The sequence below is a fragment of a genome, unplaced genomic scaffold (assembly GCF_019419815.1).
Source record: "Pyrus x bretschneideri cultivar Hongxiangsu unplaced genomic scaffold, Pyrus_bretschneideri_v1 Contig7, whole genome shotgun sequence".
Classification (NCBI taxonomy): Eukaryota; Viridiplantae; Streptophyta; class Magnoliopsida; order Rosales; family Rosaceae; genus Pyrus; species Pyrus x bretschneideri.
Window position 1 is genome coordinate 3,684,953 of NW_025999809.1, and position 15,848 is coordinate 3,700,800.

General features: G+C 36.2%; 2 protein-coding genes and 1 non-coding gene across 8 annotated transcripts; all 3 read right to left on the reverse strand.

The window, feature by feature from the left end:
* Window positions 1-1,906: 1,906 nt before the first annotated feature.
* LOC103927079 (fimbrin-2) lies at window positions 1,907-6,678 on the reverse strand. The gene is made up of 14 exons (XM_009335973.3): window positions 6,272-6,678; window positions 6,012-6,185; window positions 5,669-5,916; window positions 5,384-5,555; window positions 5,215-5,253; window positions 5,017-5,085; window positions 4,800-4,916; window positions 4,419-4,630; window positions 4,173-4,328; window positions 3,660-3,859; window positions 3,365-3,522; window positions 2,614-2,710; window positions 2,400-2,491; window positions 1,907-2,280 (listed from the first exon to the last, which is right to left on the reverse strand). The coding sequence occupies exons 1-14, from the start codon at window positions 6,356-6,358 to the stop codon at window positions 2,104-2,106; spliced, it is 1,998 nt and encodes a 665-aa protein (XP_009334248.1). The 5' UTR covers window positions 6,359-6,678; the 3' UTR covers window positions 1,907-2,103.
* A 1,600-nt stretch (window positions 6,679-8,278) lies between these two features.
* Window positions 8,279-13,509, reverse strand: LOC103927080 (protein PEP-RELATED DEVELOPMENT ARRESTED 1, chloroplastic). 6 transcript variants are annotated; one of them, XR_007254531.1, is made up of 11 exons: window positions 13,123-13,509; window positions 12,427-12,582; window positions 11,683-11,751; window positions 11,384-11,554; window positions 10,739-10,882; window positions 10,390-10,542; window positions 10,181-10,246; window positions 9,858-9,917; window positions 9,476-9,530; window positions 9,063-9,295; window positions 8,279-8,514 (listed from the first exon to the last, which is right to left on the reverse strand). XR_007254531.1 is itself a non-coding variant. In XM_009335974.3 (10 exons), the coding sequence occupies exons 1-9, from the start codon at window positions 13,444-13,446 to the stop codon at window positions 9,486-9,488; spliced, it is 1,188 nt and encodes a 395-aa protein (XP_009334249.1). In that variant the 5' UTR covers window positions 13,447-13,509; the 3' UTR covers window positions 8,914-9,295; window positions 9,476-9,485. The 6 variants fall into 6 exon arrangements, 2 of the variants coding, with proteins under 2 accessions (XP_009334249.1, XP_048430234.1); XR_007254529.1 differs by having other exon boundaries at window positions 8,279-8,557; XR_007254532.1 differs by lacking the exon at window positions 8,279-8,514 and adding an exon at window positions 8,625-8,793.
* A 68-nt stretch (window positions 13,510-13,577) lies between these two features.
* On the reverse strand, window positions 13,578-13,650 carry TRNAK-UUU. The gene has a single exon. It is a non-coding gene; the product is annotated as a tRNA-Lys (tRNA).
* Window positions 13,651-15,848: the final 2,198 nt, after the last annotated feature.

Consider the following 15,848-nt stretch of genomic DNA (forward strand, 5'->3'; position numbering starts at 1 on the left):
AAAAAACGCTGCTATTGGTTTTTATGCAACATTTTAATTTCTAATGCATCAGACTTTGTAGGTACATACCTTGCTAATGAAATTTTTCATCGTCTTAGTAGTTTATTTTTCATATTGGTGACTCTTGCTCTTGTTTTAAACAACCTCAAATATTATCAGTTAATATGATAAGAAAGAAAAAGGTGATGATCTTCCTTTTTTTCTGTAGAATAATGGGTAATCTTCCTAATCTCATGGAAAGATGCATCATGCTAATCTCTAAAAGAATGCAAAAATTAAGGCACAAATTAGTGAGGATGTATGCTTTTTTTCCCTCTCAAGTCTCACGCCTCAACACATGTTGAAAAGTTGTGTGTGTTTTGGCCTTTGGGTCATGTGAAAATCCCATCAGCCAAAGATAATAGCAATTTTTAAGCAAGATAATAAATAAAAATAATAACTTAGGTTTTACATGTTTAAAAAGAAATTATGCATTGTATTCTCATATATTGGATATGTTTTCCTCCAAAGAGAATGTCAGTCAATATATATAGAAAAAAAAATTCTTTTAATGCAAATGATACTCCTATTCTAAACTACATTAAGAAGAAAGTTAAGGGTTTGAACTCAGGATGCAGTGAGTTGAAGAGGAAAATCTTATTTACGACAATCTACTACTTCCAGAATGTTAATGTGAGAATAAAGTCCCACATTAATGAAAAGCCAAACCTTGACTTATAAAAAGTTCAATCATTCTCAAAATCGTCAAATTGATTTTATAGTAAAATCTCAACTTCTTTGATGAATATATATATTTTTTAAATAAACGATAGTTTATGGGTTATTGCACTGAAAAAGAGAATTAATTAAAATAGAAACCCTAGCTGGAAAATAGAATCAAGTGAGTGAGTGAGTGACAGAAAGGCAAAACAAAACGCAGTAGAGCAAAGCTTGGAGTTGGTGTTGTGGCCTTTTGTAAAGGGTGAGGAATTCATAGGGGAGGTGGGCCTAGCTTGCCTACAAATGCCCAAACAAGCACCAAAGCTTTTGTATTAGACTTTAACAAACTCATAATTAGGTTTTGTGTATTGATAATTTGAGATAAGAAGGATCCACATGGGCTTGTTAATTTATGTACATCCTCAATTTGCTATAAGCCATGAAATATTCCAGGACCACCAAATTGGTATGAGAGTCGTCTACAGATGTCATCCATATTCTATCATCAACGATCGACAACCACTCACTCCATCAACGATTAACAACCATACTTTTGAATGTGCCTAGCACATCTCCATTTCGCATTCCTAGCTAGATTAATATACGTGTTATGTTATTAATTGTCTGAAAAGGTACACTTGATTAAAAGCATGAAATAACAAACCCATATAAAAGTTTCACAAATACCATATCATGGACTTTGAAAGCTTACCAAATCAAACATAAATTTTTTCAGCTTACAATATAATATTATTAATAAATACATAATTTTACATACTTTTTTTTTTGTCAATAAATGAGTTAATAATACCACGTGAAGGAACTTGACAATTACAACAAAAAAATACTTCTTATTGATGAGTACTAAAAAGCAAAGGAAGCCCCACTATAGAACTAAGACATACAAAGAAGACATGTGAAGTGACATTAATTTGACCACCAAGGGTCTTCTGTACAAGAGGATTTCCACCCTAGTCATCATCATTGGCCAAAGAAAATTTGGTGATTACTCAAATTGGTTGATCAAATTATTTGCATTTGTGGCTTGTTTGATGCATAAAATTTGATTACTTAACTCATATAATTATTGCGAAGTTAGTGATGAAACCTTTTTCATCTTAAAGAGAATAAAGGGATAAATTTTCTTGTGAATATTAGCGAGTTATTCAATCTAATTCAATGACAGACACGAACCACCCTTTGAATCTTTGATGAAACTGGATTAAAAGATCCTTGTATTCACATATGCTGCCTGAACAAAATTTGGTTTGAAAAAACACTTCAATTCCTACTCTTACATATACTGGTTATTGCAATCATTTTTGCAATCAACTTTACCAAAAAATAAAAACTCATGAGCTTTAAATAGAAAGTTTGGTAAATTTTTCCCAGTAATAATTGTGTTTATAGATTTCCATTCTCCTCCATTGATGACTCAGAAGCAGAGTCATCAGTAGTTGAACTGGAGACAATGCTGGAACCCTCACTATCTGAAATCCCAGACGGTTGATCTTCGATGGGTTGTTTCAAAAACCAGTACATAATGCTTGCAGTCAAAGTAAGAATCATCTTTTGATTCACCTGATGAAATGTATTAACATAAACTAGTTTAGGTGCATCGGTTGACAATAGAAAACGAAATGAAAGTTGTTCATCAGATAATGAACAAAAATATCAAACATCTGAACAATTGAAAGTACCTCAGTTATGTCTTCGGGAAGCAAAAATATCGAACATCCAAGCTTTCTTGCAATACTTATAATGTAGGTGGCATTCATCTTCTTCTCCTCATCTACAGTTTTCAAAGATTCAGAAGAATAAATTATAGAGATGGTTCTCAAAAATGTTGATATGTGATAATAGGATTCACTAATAAATTCAACTTTGACCCCGAAAAGATAAGAGAAAACATACCGGTTACTCCTTTTGTTACGAGACTCCAGTTCACCACTCTAGGCTGCACAGAGCTAAGCAACTCAAGGAAAAAAAGGCCATCTGAAAGACTCTTATCCTGTAAGATTGATATAGTAACATATGATCAGGGATAACAGTAGGCACAAATTAATTCAGAGTCAAAGAGTTCTTGCTAATGTTTCGAATTTTCAGTCATCAAAATCATGCATGGATGTCACAGCCTATACAAAAACTCCAATCCTTCACCTAATTCATGAAACGTCTAAGCAAATAACATGATAGAGTATGGAGTCTATGGACCTATGGTTAGAGCGTTCTGCAATTGGAAGGAATAGTTGCACAACTTCTTTCATGAATACAAAATCTTTGCGCCCGTCTGGAAATACCAGGCAAATAAGTACATTGTTTTTCCTCCTTTTTTCATCACCAGGTATAAAATTATTCGTCTACTTCACCAAACACATAGTTCCATGGGAATGACATTTCAAAAGTACCCGCTGCTATTTTAGTTGATTCTTCGATCAGCTAATCAACTCAGAGTTTCACTCACATGCCTCAGAAAGCTAAGAAGCGCACTTTACTGCAGTGGTGGGTGCAAAGCAATCATGTGTATGCATCCTGATGCGGGTTCGATCCCACCCCCCCCCCCCCTCCCACAGGATCCCCTAACAACTATCAGTTTAACCCACTAGCGCTATTGTTTGTAAATAAAAAATCAAAACATGAAAGAAAGCAACTACAGAAATGGCACCTTAAAACTTTTCATGCAGCTCTGGCTTCCCGTGCTGCTGACTTTGGTGTTCGCCCATTCTAGAATATCAGCATCAGCGATTTCCTTCCCGTGGGAATGAAATCTCAAGTTCTTTAGTAGTTGGAGGATGTTATACCGCATCAATTGCCACAAATAAGCTGAAAACAAAACCCGATACACTTTGATTCAGATAATTTCTTTGAGTTATAAAAGCATAAAGTTATACCAAGAGTCTGATGTATTTGGAAGATTGCTGTAAGATATAGAATTAACAAAAATGTGGCAGTGGACGTACCAAGTATTAACTTTTTATTCCCCTGCACGATATCATTTCCAGCAATATTTACCAAAGAAAACTTCAACTGTTTCCCGATTTTTACAACTTGGTTGCAGTTTTCTACTTTTCTGAATGGCATTTTAATTGGTGGCTTGTTTGCAATCTTCCAATTGACAATGCCTGGCGAAATCTTGTCCAGCGATTCTAGAAGTGCCCACCTGCAGAGGACCAAATTAATTACAGCTCCAGATGAAAGTAAGGATATTAGCAATCTCTAACTTTCGAAGTCCTTGAATTATTACATCAAAATTTAAAAATCTAAGCCCTCTTAGGACAATGTTTTCGATATTTTAAAAACAAAATTGAAATTTGGAAGTTTGGTTTTGTTTGAGCCATGAACCTGAAGCGAACTTAGCATGCCACCAGGTGCAACACTAGAGTAAGTTGATCAGAACATAAGTACCTTATGTTCAGGAGGATAGACAACTTTACAATATTAAATCATCATACGAGTTCAAACGCAAACTTTACCCGTTTCTGAGGTCTTCAAATACATTATTGATATATGATGAATTTCCAAGACTATTCATCCAGAAGCGAAATGCCCTCTCTTCTCTGGAAATTTGGGTGTCATCTTCCAAATTGTCGAGGAATGATATTTGCTTTGTTTGGGTTGAGAGTCCATTTCTACATGTGAACAAGTAAAACTTAGATACTTACTGCAATAAAGTAACTATTCTAAAAGGAATTCATTGGTCAAGTAGATATAGTTCTCACCTGTGCTGGAAAATATGTGCGACAAATGCAAGGTTAAGATTCGGGGATCCTTCAACAATATCTTTTGCGGTCAAATATCTCTTACAACCCATCCTATCTGCATGTTCAAGAACTAACTTTGCTCTTTCCAAAGGATTCTTTGCATCCAATGCAGATGGTTTACTGTGCTCTGGGGCAAGAACGTTTAAGAGGTGAGCATAAGCCTCAGCATCCTGCAAGACAGACATCTCATAGCCTCAAACACTAGCGTCGAATCTAGTTATCAGCTATTGCCATTGCAACCCACAGAATCGAATCGCTGGCTACATCTTTCCTATTTCATTCTATACTTGGGCATGTCATATTCCCAAACCTCGACAAGTTATTAACTTATTCTCATACCTTCACATCAGAAGAGAAGTTTGTGACTATCTTTTTATATCCTGCTTTCTTCAATTGGAAATTCATCCACCTCAGTAATATCTTTTCTGGAGGTAGACTCATCAACTCTTCCACATCCTGTAGGTTTCGGACAAAAGAACGGATTAGATAACTTGTTGGTTGAAAACCTCACCACTAATTGTCTTAAGAATCAAAATTCCATGAACAACATTCTTACCTTGTTATCGTCAACCAACTCCACCAATTGAGGTGTTTTCTTCAAGTTGAGGTCTGCCAATAGTTGTATCTAAACAGCATAACGATTAGTATAATACTCTTAGAAAGATAAATCAAATTTATTTGTTCGGACATAGTCCATATATATTCCAAATTTAAACTTCATGCTGATAAAGTTATACAACTATGAAAGACTTACCTTGATTATCTGAGAAATGACTCCAAGGACAAGATGACGCTGAAATCCAAATAAAGAATACAATATTGTGTAAGTATCCATATCCCGTATATACTTATAAACACTCAACGAAGCAGTAGCAACCTTAGGGCACACTATATGAAGTAAACGAAAAGTCATGTATGCATACCCTTCCTTCAATGAAATCCTGAGTCCCTATATTGACTACAGTACATCCAACTGCCTTAGCAGAGTTGAGGCACAGGGTGTGATTTTCATTTCTCTCCCACGGATTAAGTATTCGTTTAGTGTTGATAGCTCGTTCATCGATTGTTCCAGGCACTGCCACATTGATCAGCTTACTGCATCCAGAGAAACACAACCATAAAAATCCAATCCACGATCCCAACACAAAAGAAACTAGTAACTCAACGAAAAATACCACAAGGGGCAGTAATGAATAACAATCAATCACCATAAAAGTACTCCATCTTTGACGATCTCGAATAAATCATTGGTTGAAGGATCAATAGGCAGGTATCTCTTTAAAAAATCGTCCTGTCCAAGGTAATTGTTGATATGTGCAACATAGGAAGCCTTCTCGGATTCGCTGATCGTGTGGAGCAAAGTGGTGGTAGCGGCCTTGAGAAAGGCAGATGAGGAGTTATTCTTTCCACCACTTCCTGTTGTAGCTGTGGCACGAGCTTGGAGTTGCAAATAGACCTGCAACATACAAATCAAACTTGGCATTCAGCAATACTTATTCGATCGATTGTTCAATTGGGTTTGAACTTTGAAGCAAAAGTGTTAAAGCAGACCCGGAGGAAGAATTCGAAATCGACATCTTCATCGAGGTTGGGATGCAAATCTTGAATGAAAGAAGCCCTGTCTTCGTCAGTGAAATTATCCGATCCCACAACCTTGAGCCTCGACATATTGGCAGGCAAGTCTCCAACTGTGAGCTTTCCACTCTCTCTCTTCATGCTCACAAACTTCATCACCACAAAATCACAAATTTTTCAGCCAAAAAATGCTCAAAAAATAAAATTTAGAAAACATGAAATGCTGAAGAACATACATGGGATTTCAAGCTCCGGAGCTCCACTTGGGTGAACTGGTTCTGCAGCCATGGATCTGAGACTAGAATGCCGACGTACCCAGACATTTCGGAGCTTCCCAGAAGAAAAAGATGCAGGATTGAGCTGAAAATTTAGCTAAAAGCTGTTCTCTTTCAGTATTTCTTGGTTATTATCCCCCCATAAAAAAAAAACCCGACTTTGTATTTGATCTAATTTTTGAGTTAATTATTTGAAGTTTGAAACTTTAGAGGAGGAGGATTAGTACAAGTAGGGAGGCAAGGAGGAGGAGGAGGAGGGTGGGCAACACTCAACGCAGTTGGGTCCGGGTAGAGCTGTTACTCTTGAAAGTTTGTTCCTTTGAATGAAGATAGACAATTCAAATAATGACCATCATGTCCTACTCAAGTAGTCTCTGTCTCCAATCTCAATCAGTCGGCTGGTTACCTCTTTCTCTCTCTAGAACGAGTACACTAGGGAGGATAGAAGTCCGACCCCACAAACACAATGTCGTTGGAGAATTCAAATTACGACTGACATTGTTGTGTAGTGTTTTTTGTCCGTTCATTTTTTTAATATTTTTGTCTATTTAGTTATATACATTATGTTATTCATTTATATTATAATACGTGAATTAATATAAAATAACAGCATGACATTTTACACACTTTCTATTGTTGTCATTCTATATGGTTATGCTTTCAAGTTTCAACCAGGCCGTTGCAATTTTAAGATTTGAACTTTAAATAATAAACAATTAGAGCAACAAGTAGGATTAAACAATGGGATTTGCTCAGTTATCTTTAAAGGAGATGTTAAATCCTAAGTGAAATATCATGTAATCAAATTTGAAGGTAGGAATAAACTCCAACCGATATGTCAATCTTATTTGGATTAACATATAAGTTTTCATATGTCAAATTTGACATATGAGAAAAGATAATGTCAAATAATTTAATTAAATTATTTTATTGTGGGGTCCCCTTAATGTACCAATTAGATATCTTAAAAATTTATTTTAATTGATTTCTTTTTAAAATGCATAGGATTGACATATGAGTTTACATATATCCAATTTGACGTGTGAGAAAAGATGATATCAAATAATTTTAAATAATTTTATTGTGGGATCCCCTTAATGCACCAATTAGATATCTTAAAATTTTACTTTAATTGATTTCTTTTTAAAATGAATCCTACAAATATCATTTATAACAAAAAAAATATCGGTTCGAGAAATAGAAAATTTGACATTGTCACGTCTGCTATCAAATCAACATTTGACATTTATCTTTTGACATCTCCATTGGAGATGCTCTTAGGCATTGAACTAAGTGAGACTAAATTTGTAGACAAAATATGCAAATTAAATGATGTGTTACTAATAAGATATGAGCATGTTTATCAAAGTTTAAGTAATCATCCAATCATCAACTTTCATATCATTTAATTTACAAAATTTTGTCTCTCTAGCATTACTCTTCACACATCTTATTTTTACCTCACACACACTCCTCTTAATTTTCTACCCAAATCGAATAAATTGAAGAAAAAAATCAAAGAATATAAATCAATATAGGGTGTCTAGTATAGTATGAGAACTAAAAAGAAGCGTGGATAACGCAACCCCTAAATTAATAATTTTCCTGATTGACAGATTGGGAGTGTAATTTTCTTGATTGACAGATTGGGAGTGGTACATGCCTAAAAACTGGTAAAGCTCGGGCATTGAATTGAGTATATTAATAAAAAGTGGTCGGTCATTTGACAAAAATAAGGCATTTGCCGACCTGCAAGGCTGCAAGTGTGTGGGGTAATAAGAACCACTAGTTAAAAAGATCGTTTGCCTTTTCTGAAAAGCAGAATTTGATTGGCAACGGATGTTTTGACGTTTCCTAATTCCTAGACTTCTATGGATGTAACTAGTTAAACTACCAAAATGGTTCACCACTCAACTTGTTTTGATGTACTGTCGAAATGTTGTTGATGATATATTGATACATCGGTAATAATGTGTTGAAGCAATGTTGTTCATAATGTATTGATAAGTTGTTAATAATGTGTTGATGTTGTTATAACCAACAAAACATACTGACATCAATAATATTAATGATGTGCCATTCGTCTTCCAATGAGTTTGTCGTTGAGGACTTGGCTTTATGGCAATTGTGCGGCGTGCTCGCGTGGGAGGTCATTTGCCCTCTACATTCTCGAGGAAGATGTGGGGGGCAACGATGTGTGACACCTGAGCAAGCGTGCCCCATTTAATTAAGCATGTGAAAGTATACCTAGAAAAATCATGCACAAATCAGAGTAGAGACTGGATACATAGTATCATATCATCCCCACAGACCATATTCATATTTGGCTTTTCATTAATCATCATTAAGCAGTTCAGTTATCATCATATAACAAATCAGTCCATTTAAACTCTCAATCTCTTACAGAGAGCATATACTAAAGTATCATCCGATTCGTGGGTCATAAGAACTTCAATATTTTCACATAGTTGTGAGGCTCCAATCTGCAAAAAAGACCGGTGCAGGCGGGCAACTCTACCTTCATCCATAGCATTATCTTATAAACAAAACAAGCTAATCACATGAACATAAACAAAGAGATTTTGCACACATGAGAGAGCATGGGAGAGATAACAATGGTAGGCCATACCAATGTGGATTAAGGAAGCTTTATACACGGTTCATATTTGCTTTACAGAAAAGGCAAATAGAAAGAGAGAAAAAAAAAGGCGTGGGCAAAAAGATTTATAAATAATTAGGGGAATGTGTGTACCGATCCTTGCTGTGTTTGCTTCTACTACTCAAGGCATATGAATCATTACCGAGGTCCACCGAAGTTTGCACTGATGCAAGCATATCAAAATCCATATTTGTGGGACATTTCCACACATGGTGTTGCACTGGTGTTCATTGGACACTGTTAAATCTTCATCATCAGTTTTGCTGATTCTCGGTGTTTTCCTTTAAACAAAGTATGATTCGAGCCACGCTTGTGTCTGATTCCCGCTATCATTGGACAACAGATTAAAAAGACGTAAATAGTTAGATGAATTTTGCTTTGACCATCTTGCAATCTTTGTCACAGATGCAGATTACAAAGCACTCGGCAAGGTTATTGCCAGACCCAACCTAAAATTATCTGTTCCAACAGTACATAATTAGCGAAAAAATAGGGATGGCACCTACGGTAAAATGTTCAAAATGCTATTTCCTGAAGAACTTCGAGTGTCTTCTGATGAACCTGTATGTGAGACAAGGGAACAAAATGAATTGAATCGCAGGAAGAACGTGGAATAACATAGCTGTAAAGTGAAGGAAATTATAATGGGAAATGATAAGGTTAGCTATTTGTGCACCATGACTTTCAGAAACATGCTGTAAATTGCTTAGAAGTGTATGTTATAAACTTCTAAAGCATATCGTAAGAATAACTTCTAAGACTTTTCAAAATAAAAACTAGATAGAAAGCTTAAATAAAATTGAAGACAGTAATTCATTTGCAGGAAAATTAAAAGCACGTTCTTTTATTTATTTGAGAGAAGATGGCGGGAGAGAGAAAAAACATTACCCATTCTAGATGTTGTGCTGTGATGCCAGAGACATTTCCACCATATATACCACCTAAGACCTGGCAAGTTCAAGGATCAATTAGAATTTAACCTAAACAGGTTTACTGCATATCTGACAGCTTTAATAGAGTAGCTCAACCCATTTAACCTAATAGATGTTTCAAGGGTATGAAATATCTTTGAGATCAGAAACACCAAATATATATATTGTCCTCAAACACTATCCAACTTGACCTTACGGATCCTTAGAGATCCTGAGTTCCACAGGGCTCAAAATGAATGTGTTACAACTAACAATTTAAATTGGTGAATCAACTCTTACCTTGGAGACAGTCTCAAGAAACATGCCAGGGCGCACAGGAAGTGGTTTTCGTCCTGAAACACTTTCCTGGAAATTATGATGCATGAGTCAATATAGTTTGATACCAACGAATAGTTATATGTGTGTGTCAGTGTGTGCGTCGCGCGAGTGTGCACGCTGTTGAAACAGATATGCACACACACACATTGTAGTTATGGACTGTTACCCACCCTTCCTCCAATTCCACTTGTCGCACCAGTGCCATCTTCCTCATCACTGCTAGAGTGGTCAGCACCTTCATTTTTACCTTCCATTACATTTTTTATCATCTCCTGGACAGTCTTCCCTGGCTTTAAAGCTACCAGTTTGGTTAAGAAATTCACCTGCACTGACAGGAATTTTAATCATGGCAAACAATGACAGATGATGATGGTAATAATTTACCTAAAAATACAATTTTTCCAAAGAATTGTTGATATATTCATTGAAAAGAACAGATACGTGCCAATCAACTGTCCTCAGACCAAAAAACCAAAATGGGTATCCTGCAATCTTTTTTATAAATGCAGAAATACAGACCTCGGATTCTGGAAGAGTGTTAAATCCACGATCATTTCTCTCATCTAGTATTCCACCTCCCATCATATTCCGAGCTTCCTCTCTGATCAAAACAAGTCTTGCAAGCAGTTTTCGATCTGGAACTATAGGCCGAGTTTCCATTGTCTTCCATAGATGAGAATACGCTTTCATATTAGCTTCAATTATTACTAAATGACAGGAAGTACAAATTCAAACTTCATAAAAATAATAATGCATAAAAGCATGAAAATTCAATGGCCAGTGCCATTGAATACCTTTACATATTACAAGGACTATAGTGTTTGAATATAGTATTTGTAAGTTAAAAATTCTATTTTCTTGTTTTAACATTTAAGAGTGTTCCCAAAAATCCCAAGCCCAAACGAGGGGGAAATCTAAAGTTCAACAGAGCAAAACTATTAAAACACCTGGCCTCAAGTTATGAGGGTCAAATCTCAGTGATGGTTTTAAACACAGAATGATTATAAACTCTATGGTGCAAAGCCAAACTTGGAAAACCACCGAGGTATATTTTAACTCCTTTAAATGGCATTAGCAATACATGGTGGCCAGGATGATTTGCAAATAATGCTATGCATACATCGTCAAAAGCCAAATAAGCATGCAGGGCTTCACAGTGATTACCTCCAGTATATCATCAGCCTGGTTAGCAATATCATTAAGATTTGCAGCTGGAACATGAACTTTGATGTCATTTTTACTTTTAAACACACCACCACCAGCAGCCACTCTGCGTAGTAATTCCTGCCTGCTTTCTTTTAAGGGAGTTCTACAGAGTAGGCCAACCACTTGAACCTAGAAATAATTACGGGATGAAAAAAAATAAAGAGGAAAGAAATTAGCATTCAATAACCGTAAATGTCTATACTAGCTATTACTCTGAATTAAAGTTTCTAAAATTGGGCTTAACGAAAAATCCTTACATGTGGGGGGCATTTTTTTGTAAGATAGGATAATACTGTCTCCTTGATCACCTCCAATAGAGACTTGCGCTGAACATAAACGATCAAAACAGTCATTGAGTAAACAATCCATAGCTACATTCAGTGACAAGAAATGAAATCATCCGACGACAATGTCTAAAAAGAGGACCAAGTGTGTTTGAGTGTTTGACCACCAAGGGGCAGTCAGCTATATGTTGGCTAGAATTTACCTAAAAACAAAAGCAGTGCAAATTTTAGCACATATTCAAAACTGCAGCAGTGCTGAAAGTGCATTTAATTTGCATAAAAGTTCGTGTATTGAAATTGAAGCTTGCACCCATGAACAATATCATACAAAACAAAAACTTATGTTTCCCTCCTCTATCCTGCCCTCTTCCCACAAAAAGAAAATGCATCACTGAACATTCACAGCACGGATAGTACAGAACCTAGTTAGTAGTGCCACTAAAAATGTAACCAAAAAACATGCATCCTCGTATGAAGGCACACATACGAACAAATATCGGAACAATAATACTGTGCGGAAATCAAAAACCACATCAAAGGTGATGTGAAAAAGTACAGAAAATGATAGAGAATGTGGTGTTATCTAAAACTTGATAAAATCAAAAGGTCAATGCATGCTCATAGCTCTATCATATCAGATCAATCGAAGTTTCTTGGGGTTAGTTCAAATCCACATTAAAGCTAGGGTATGTATCAAGCTGCAATGGAAGTAGGAACCTTATCATCTTGGTCACTGTCAGCGAGTTGGATCATGTAATCTAGAGCCATCATGAAACTGGCCTCCATTTCATCAACTCTCTTCCCTAGGACCCCCTGTGCAGCAATTTCCACTGCCACCTCTTCAGATGCCTCATCCATGTTCATATCCTCCAACTGTACATACACAAAACTAATAATCAGCAATTTTAACAATCAGTACGGTCGTGATTTCAAAACAAAGAGCACAAAGAGATAAGCATACGAATCCAACTTCCGGAAAATAACCAAGAGGGCAGTTAATACATATCATCCCATTGATGCAAATCATATGAAATTCACATTTCAATGCAAAGTCTGGTTCAACTAAGCCTTATACCAAATAATCTATCATTTCCTTCTATACCAATTTCTCAGCAACCAATCTACAAAGCTAATGATCAGTACAATGAAGCATCAGTTGGCTCGTATTTTCAAAGAGAGAAACAGCTGAATAATCCAATTTTTGCAAAATTCGCCAACTGGGTAGTTGTTACGTAGTAATATACTTTATCATGATGGATGCAAATCGTATGAATTTCACATTCACACTTCAAAATCTTGCTCAACCAAGCCTTATACCAAATTATCTACCATTTCCTTCTCTACCACTTCCTCAGAAAAAATCTACAGAGAATGACGACAGAGAGAAACAGATAGAGGGAGAGAGAGACTTACAAGTACGATCATCTCTTCAAGAACAGAAGTGACCTGCTCACCACCTCTGAGAAGGGCTTCGTATTGGGCAGGCTCCAATTTTGAGCTGCCTTGCTCTTGGGCAGTTTTGTTCTTCCCTTGTGCGCCAAATCCTTCGTCCGGGTATCCGCCGCCCACCTCATAGGTGCCGCACCGTCGCAGCGTCTGCCGCTGCATCTTCTTATTGGGTTGCTTTGGCTGAAGCTGAGGTTGGGGAAATTTGCTGTGGTGGGAGGAAAAAGAGGGTAGACAGAGAATTGCTGGGTTTACAGACTGTGCAGCTGTGTATGAAAAACACGGAAACATTTTGGTGTTCTGCCACAATTTTTTTCTTGTGGGGTTTTTGCTGGGTTTTTGTATTTTGCAGGAGAAGGTGATAAGGATGCTGTAATATTAACCAAAAAAAAAAACCAGAAATAATAAAATTTAAGCGAGGTCGCCGTCTGTGGGAATCGAACCCACGACCACACGGTTAAAAGCCGTGCGCTCTACCGGCTGAGCTAAGACGGCTTTGTTATTTCAACAGTTTGTTAAGTTTTAACAATTTTATATTCTGTTGGGTGACGTTTGAAGATTAAGAGTAGGATATATTGCAATTTAATTAAAAAACAACACATTCTTTTTCATTTTTAAAATATGTTACTATATAATCCACATATATAGCATCCAATATATAATCATTTATTTTGGGATTTCGATGTTAGGGTTAACATCCTAAGGCCTCGTTTGGCAGCTCAAACTGTACTGACTATTTCTGTCGGATAGGATAAATAGTCACCGGATAATACTGACTAAATTAATCGGGCGTGTGGTGCAGTATCGAACTATAACCGTATTATTCATACTGTATCGAATATAAATATGTAATTATCTAAAAACCCAAATACTTTTCAAATCCTAAACTTCAAAATAAAAAGCAAATTAAAAAGCCCCAAATTAAGCAAAATCTAATTTAAAAAAAAAATAAAAAATTGCCTAGATGAAATATTGTTCAACATTCAGGCTGCAGACAACCAAATGAACAAAAATAAACAAATTAAATGTTGAACAAAAATACATAAAAATACCAAAAAATTGCCCAGATGAAATATTGTTCAGCAGGAATGATGGTAACCCGCTTGGCATGGATGGCGCATAGGTTGGTGTCCTCAAATAGACCCACAAGGTAGGCCTCAGTAGCCTCCTGCAGTGCCAACACCGCGTGGCTCTGGAAATGCAGATCAGTCTTGAAATCCTGGGCAATTTCACGAACAAGCCTCTGGAATGGCAACTTCCTGATCAAGAGCTCAGTACTCTTCTGGTACTTACGAATTTCATGAAGAGCGACAGTACCAGGAGAGCAGCAGTGCGACAGTACCAAGAGAGTAGCGACCGGGAGAACGATGACGACGAGAGGGATGACAGCGAGAGGGACGACAGCGAGAGGAGGTGTCATGGAGAACGAAATGTGAGAGAGAGGAAAGGTTATACCTGACTAATAATCCCCTCCTTTTGGAAGGGTTTATTAAGAAGGTGTATACCCGACTATCCTATCCAGCTGATTAAATTAATCCGGCGACTATATAATATGAGAGGACACCAAACGACCAAGTCCGTACTATTAGTCCTATCCGATCTCTTATACGACATGCCAAACGAGGCCTTAGTATTTTATTTGGTTTCTCACATTACCACCCTCAAAGCAATATAATAATAGTCGGCAAAAGATATAAAAGTGCGTTGATGGTTATGGTTGTAAACGAACTGAACCAAATATCATTATGCTCAAGTTTGGCTTGTTTAATTTTTTTTCGAACTCAAGCTAGGCTTGGCTTGCTTCTTTTACAAGCCAAGTTCGAGTAAGCTTAATAATTTCGAGCCTAATCATGAGCTCAAACTGTTTTGAACTATTTCTTATAGTAAGTTAGCTCAGTTTTAAATTTTTTTTTTTTATGGTTGGAACCCAGTAAGAGGCTAGACCATCACGTTTGTAGAGTTTTGTAAACCAAAAGGATACAAAGGATGTAATGTCTTTAAAACAATCATACTAAATTTGTCAAGCTAGCCAAACTTGAAATTTTTTGAAGTAGATACTAGCCACAAAAAACAATCTAACAATTTGGCAAATAAGACTTTGTTTTTCGACAGCAAAATGAACTCCTATTTTAGTATTTCTATCGAATCCTTTTATACGGCAAAAAAATATCCCTTTTAGTTTATATTGTTATTTTGTTAATGTATTATTTGAACTTGGGCATCCAAGTATGTGTTGGACAGAGTTGAGTGAATATATTGTTTCTATGAATATTATTGGGTGTTGAGCTTGGACGACTGAACCGAGCTTAAGCCTACCTCAAGTTGTTTTGTAAAAAAATTTTAGTTGCTCACGAGTTTAACATACTAATGTTCAAGCTTGATTTCTTTCTTAAACAAGCCAACCTATGCTTGGGTTAGTTCTTAAACAATTTAATCTCTGACGAGTCAAATATGGACTAAATCTAATGCAATATCTAAGGGCTTGTTTGGTATCCTATTTAAATTTTTTATAATTTCTCAAAACATTTCTTAAGAATTTTTCTTGAAAACAATTTTCTTTAAGACTCAAAAACTTGTTTGGTATGCAATTTAAAATTTTTAAATCTTACAGCTTAAATTGGAGAAATAGATCCAAAAAGAGGGGGTCGAGAGAGAAAAATGAGAGAGGAGGAAAGAAAATAAGACCTGATTGG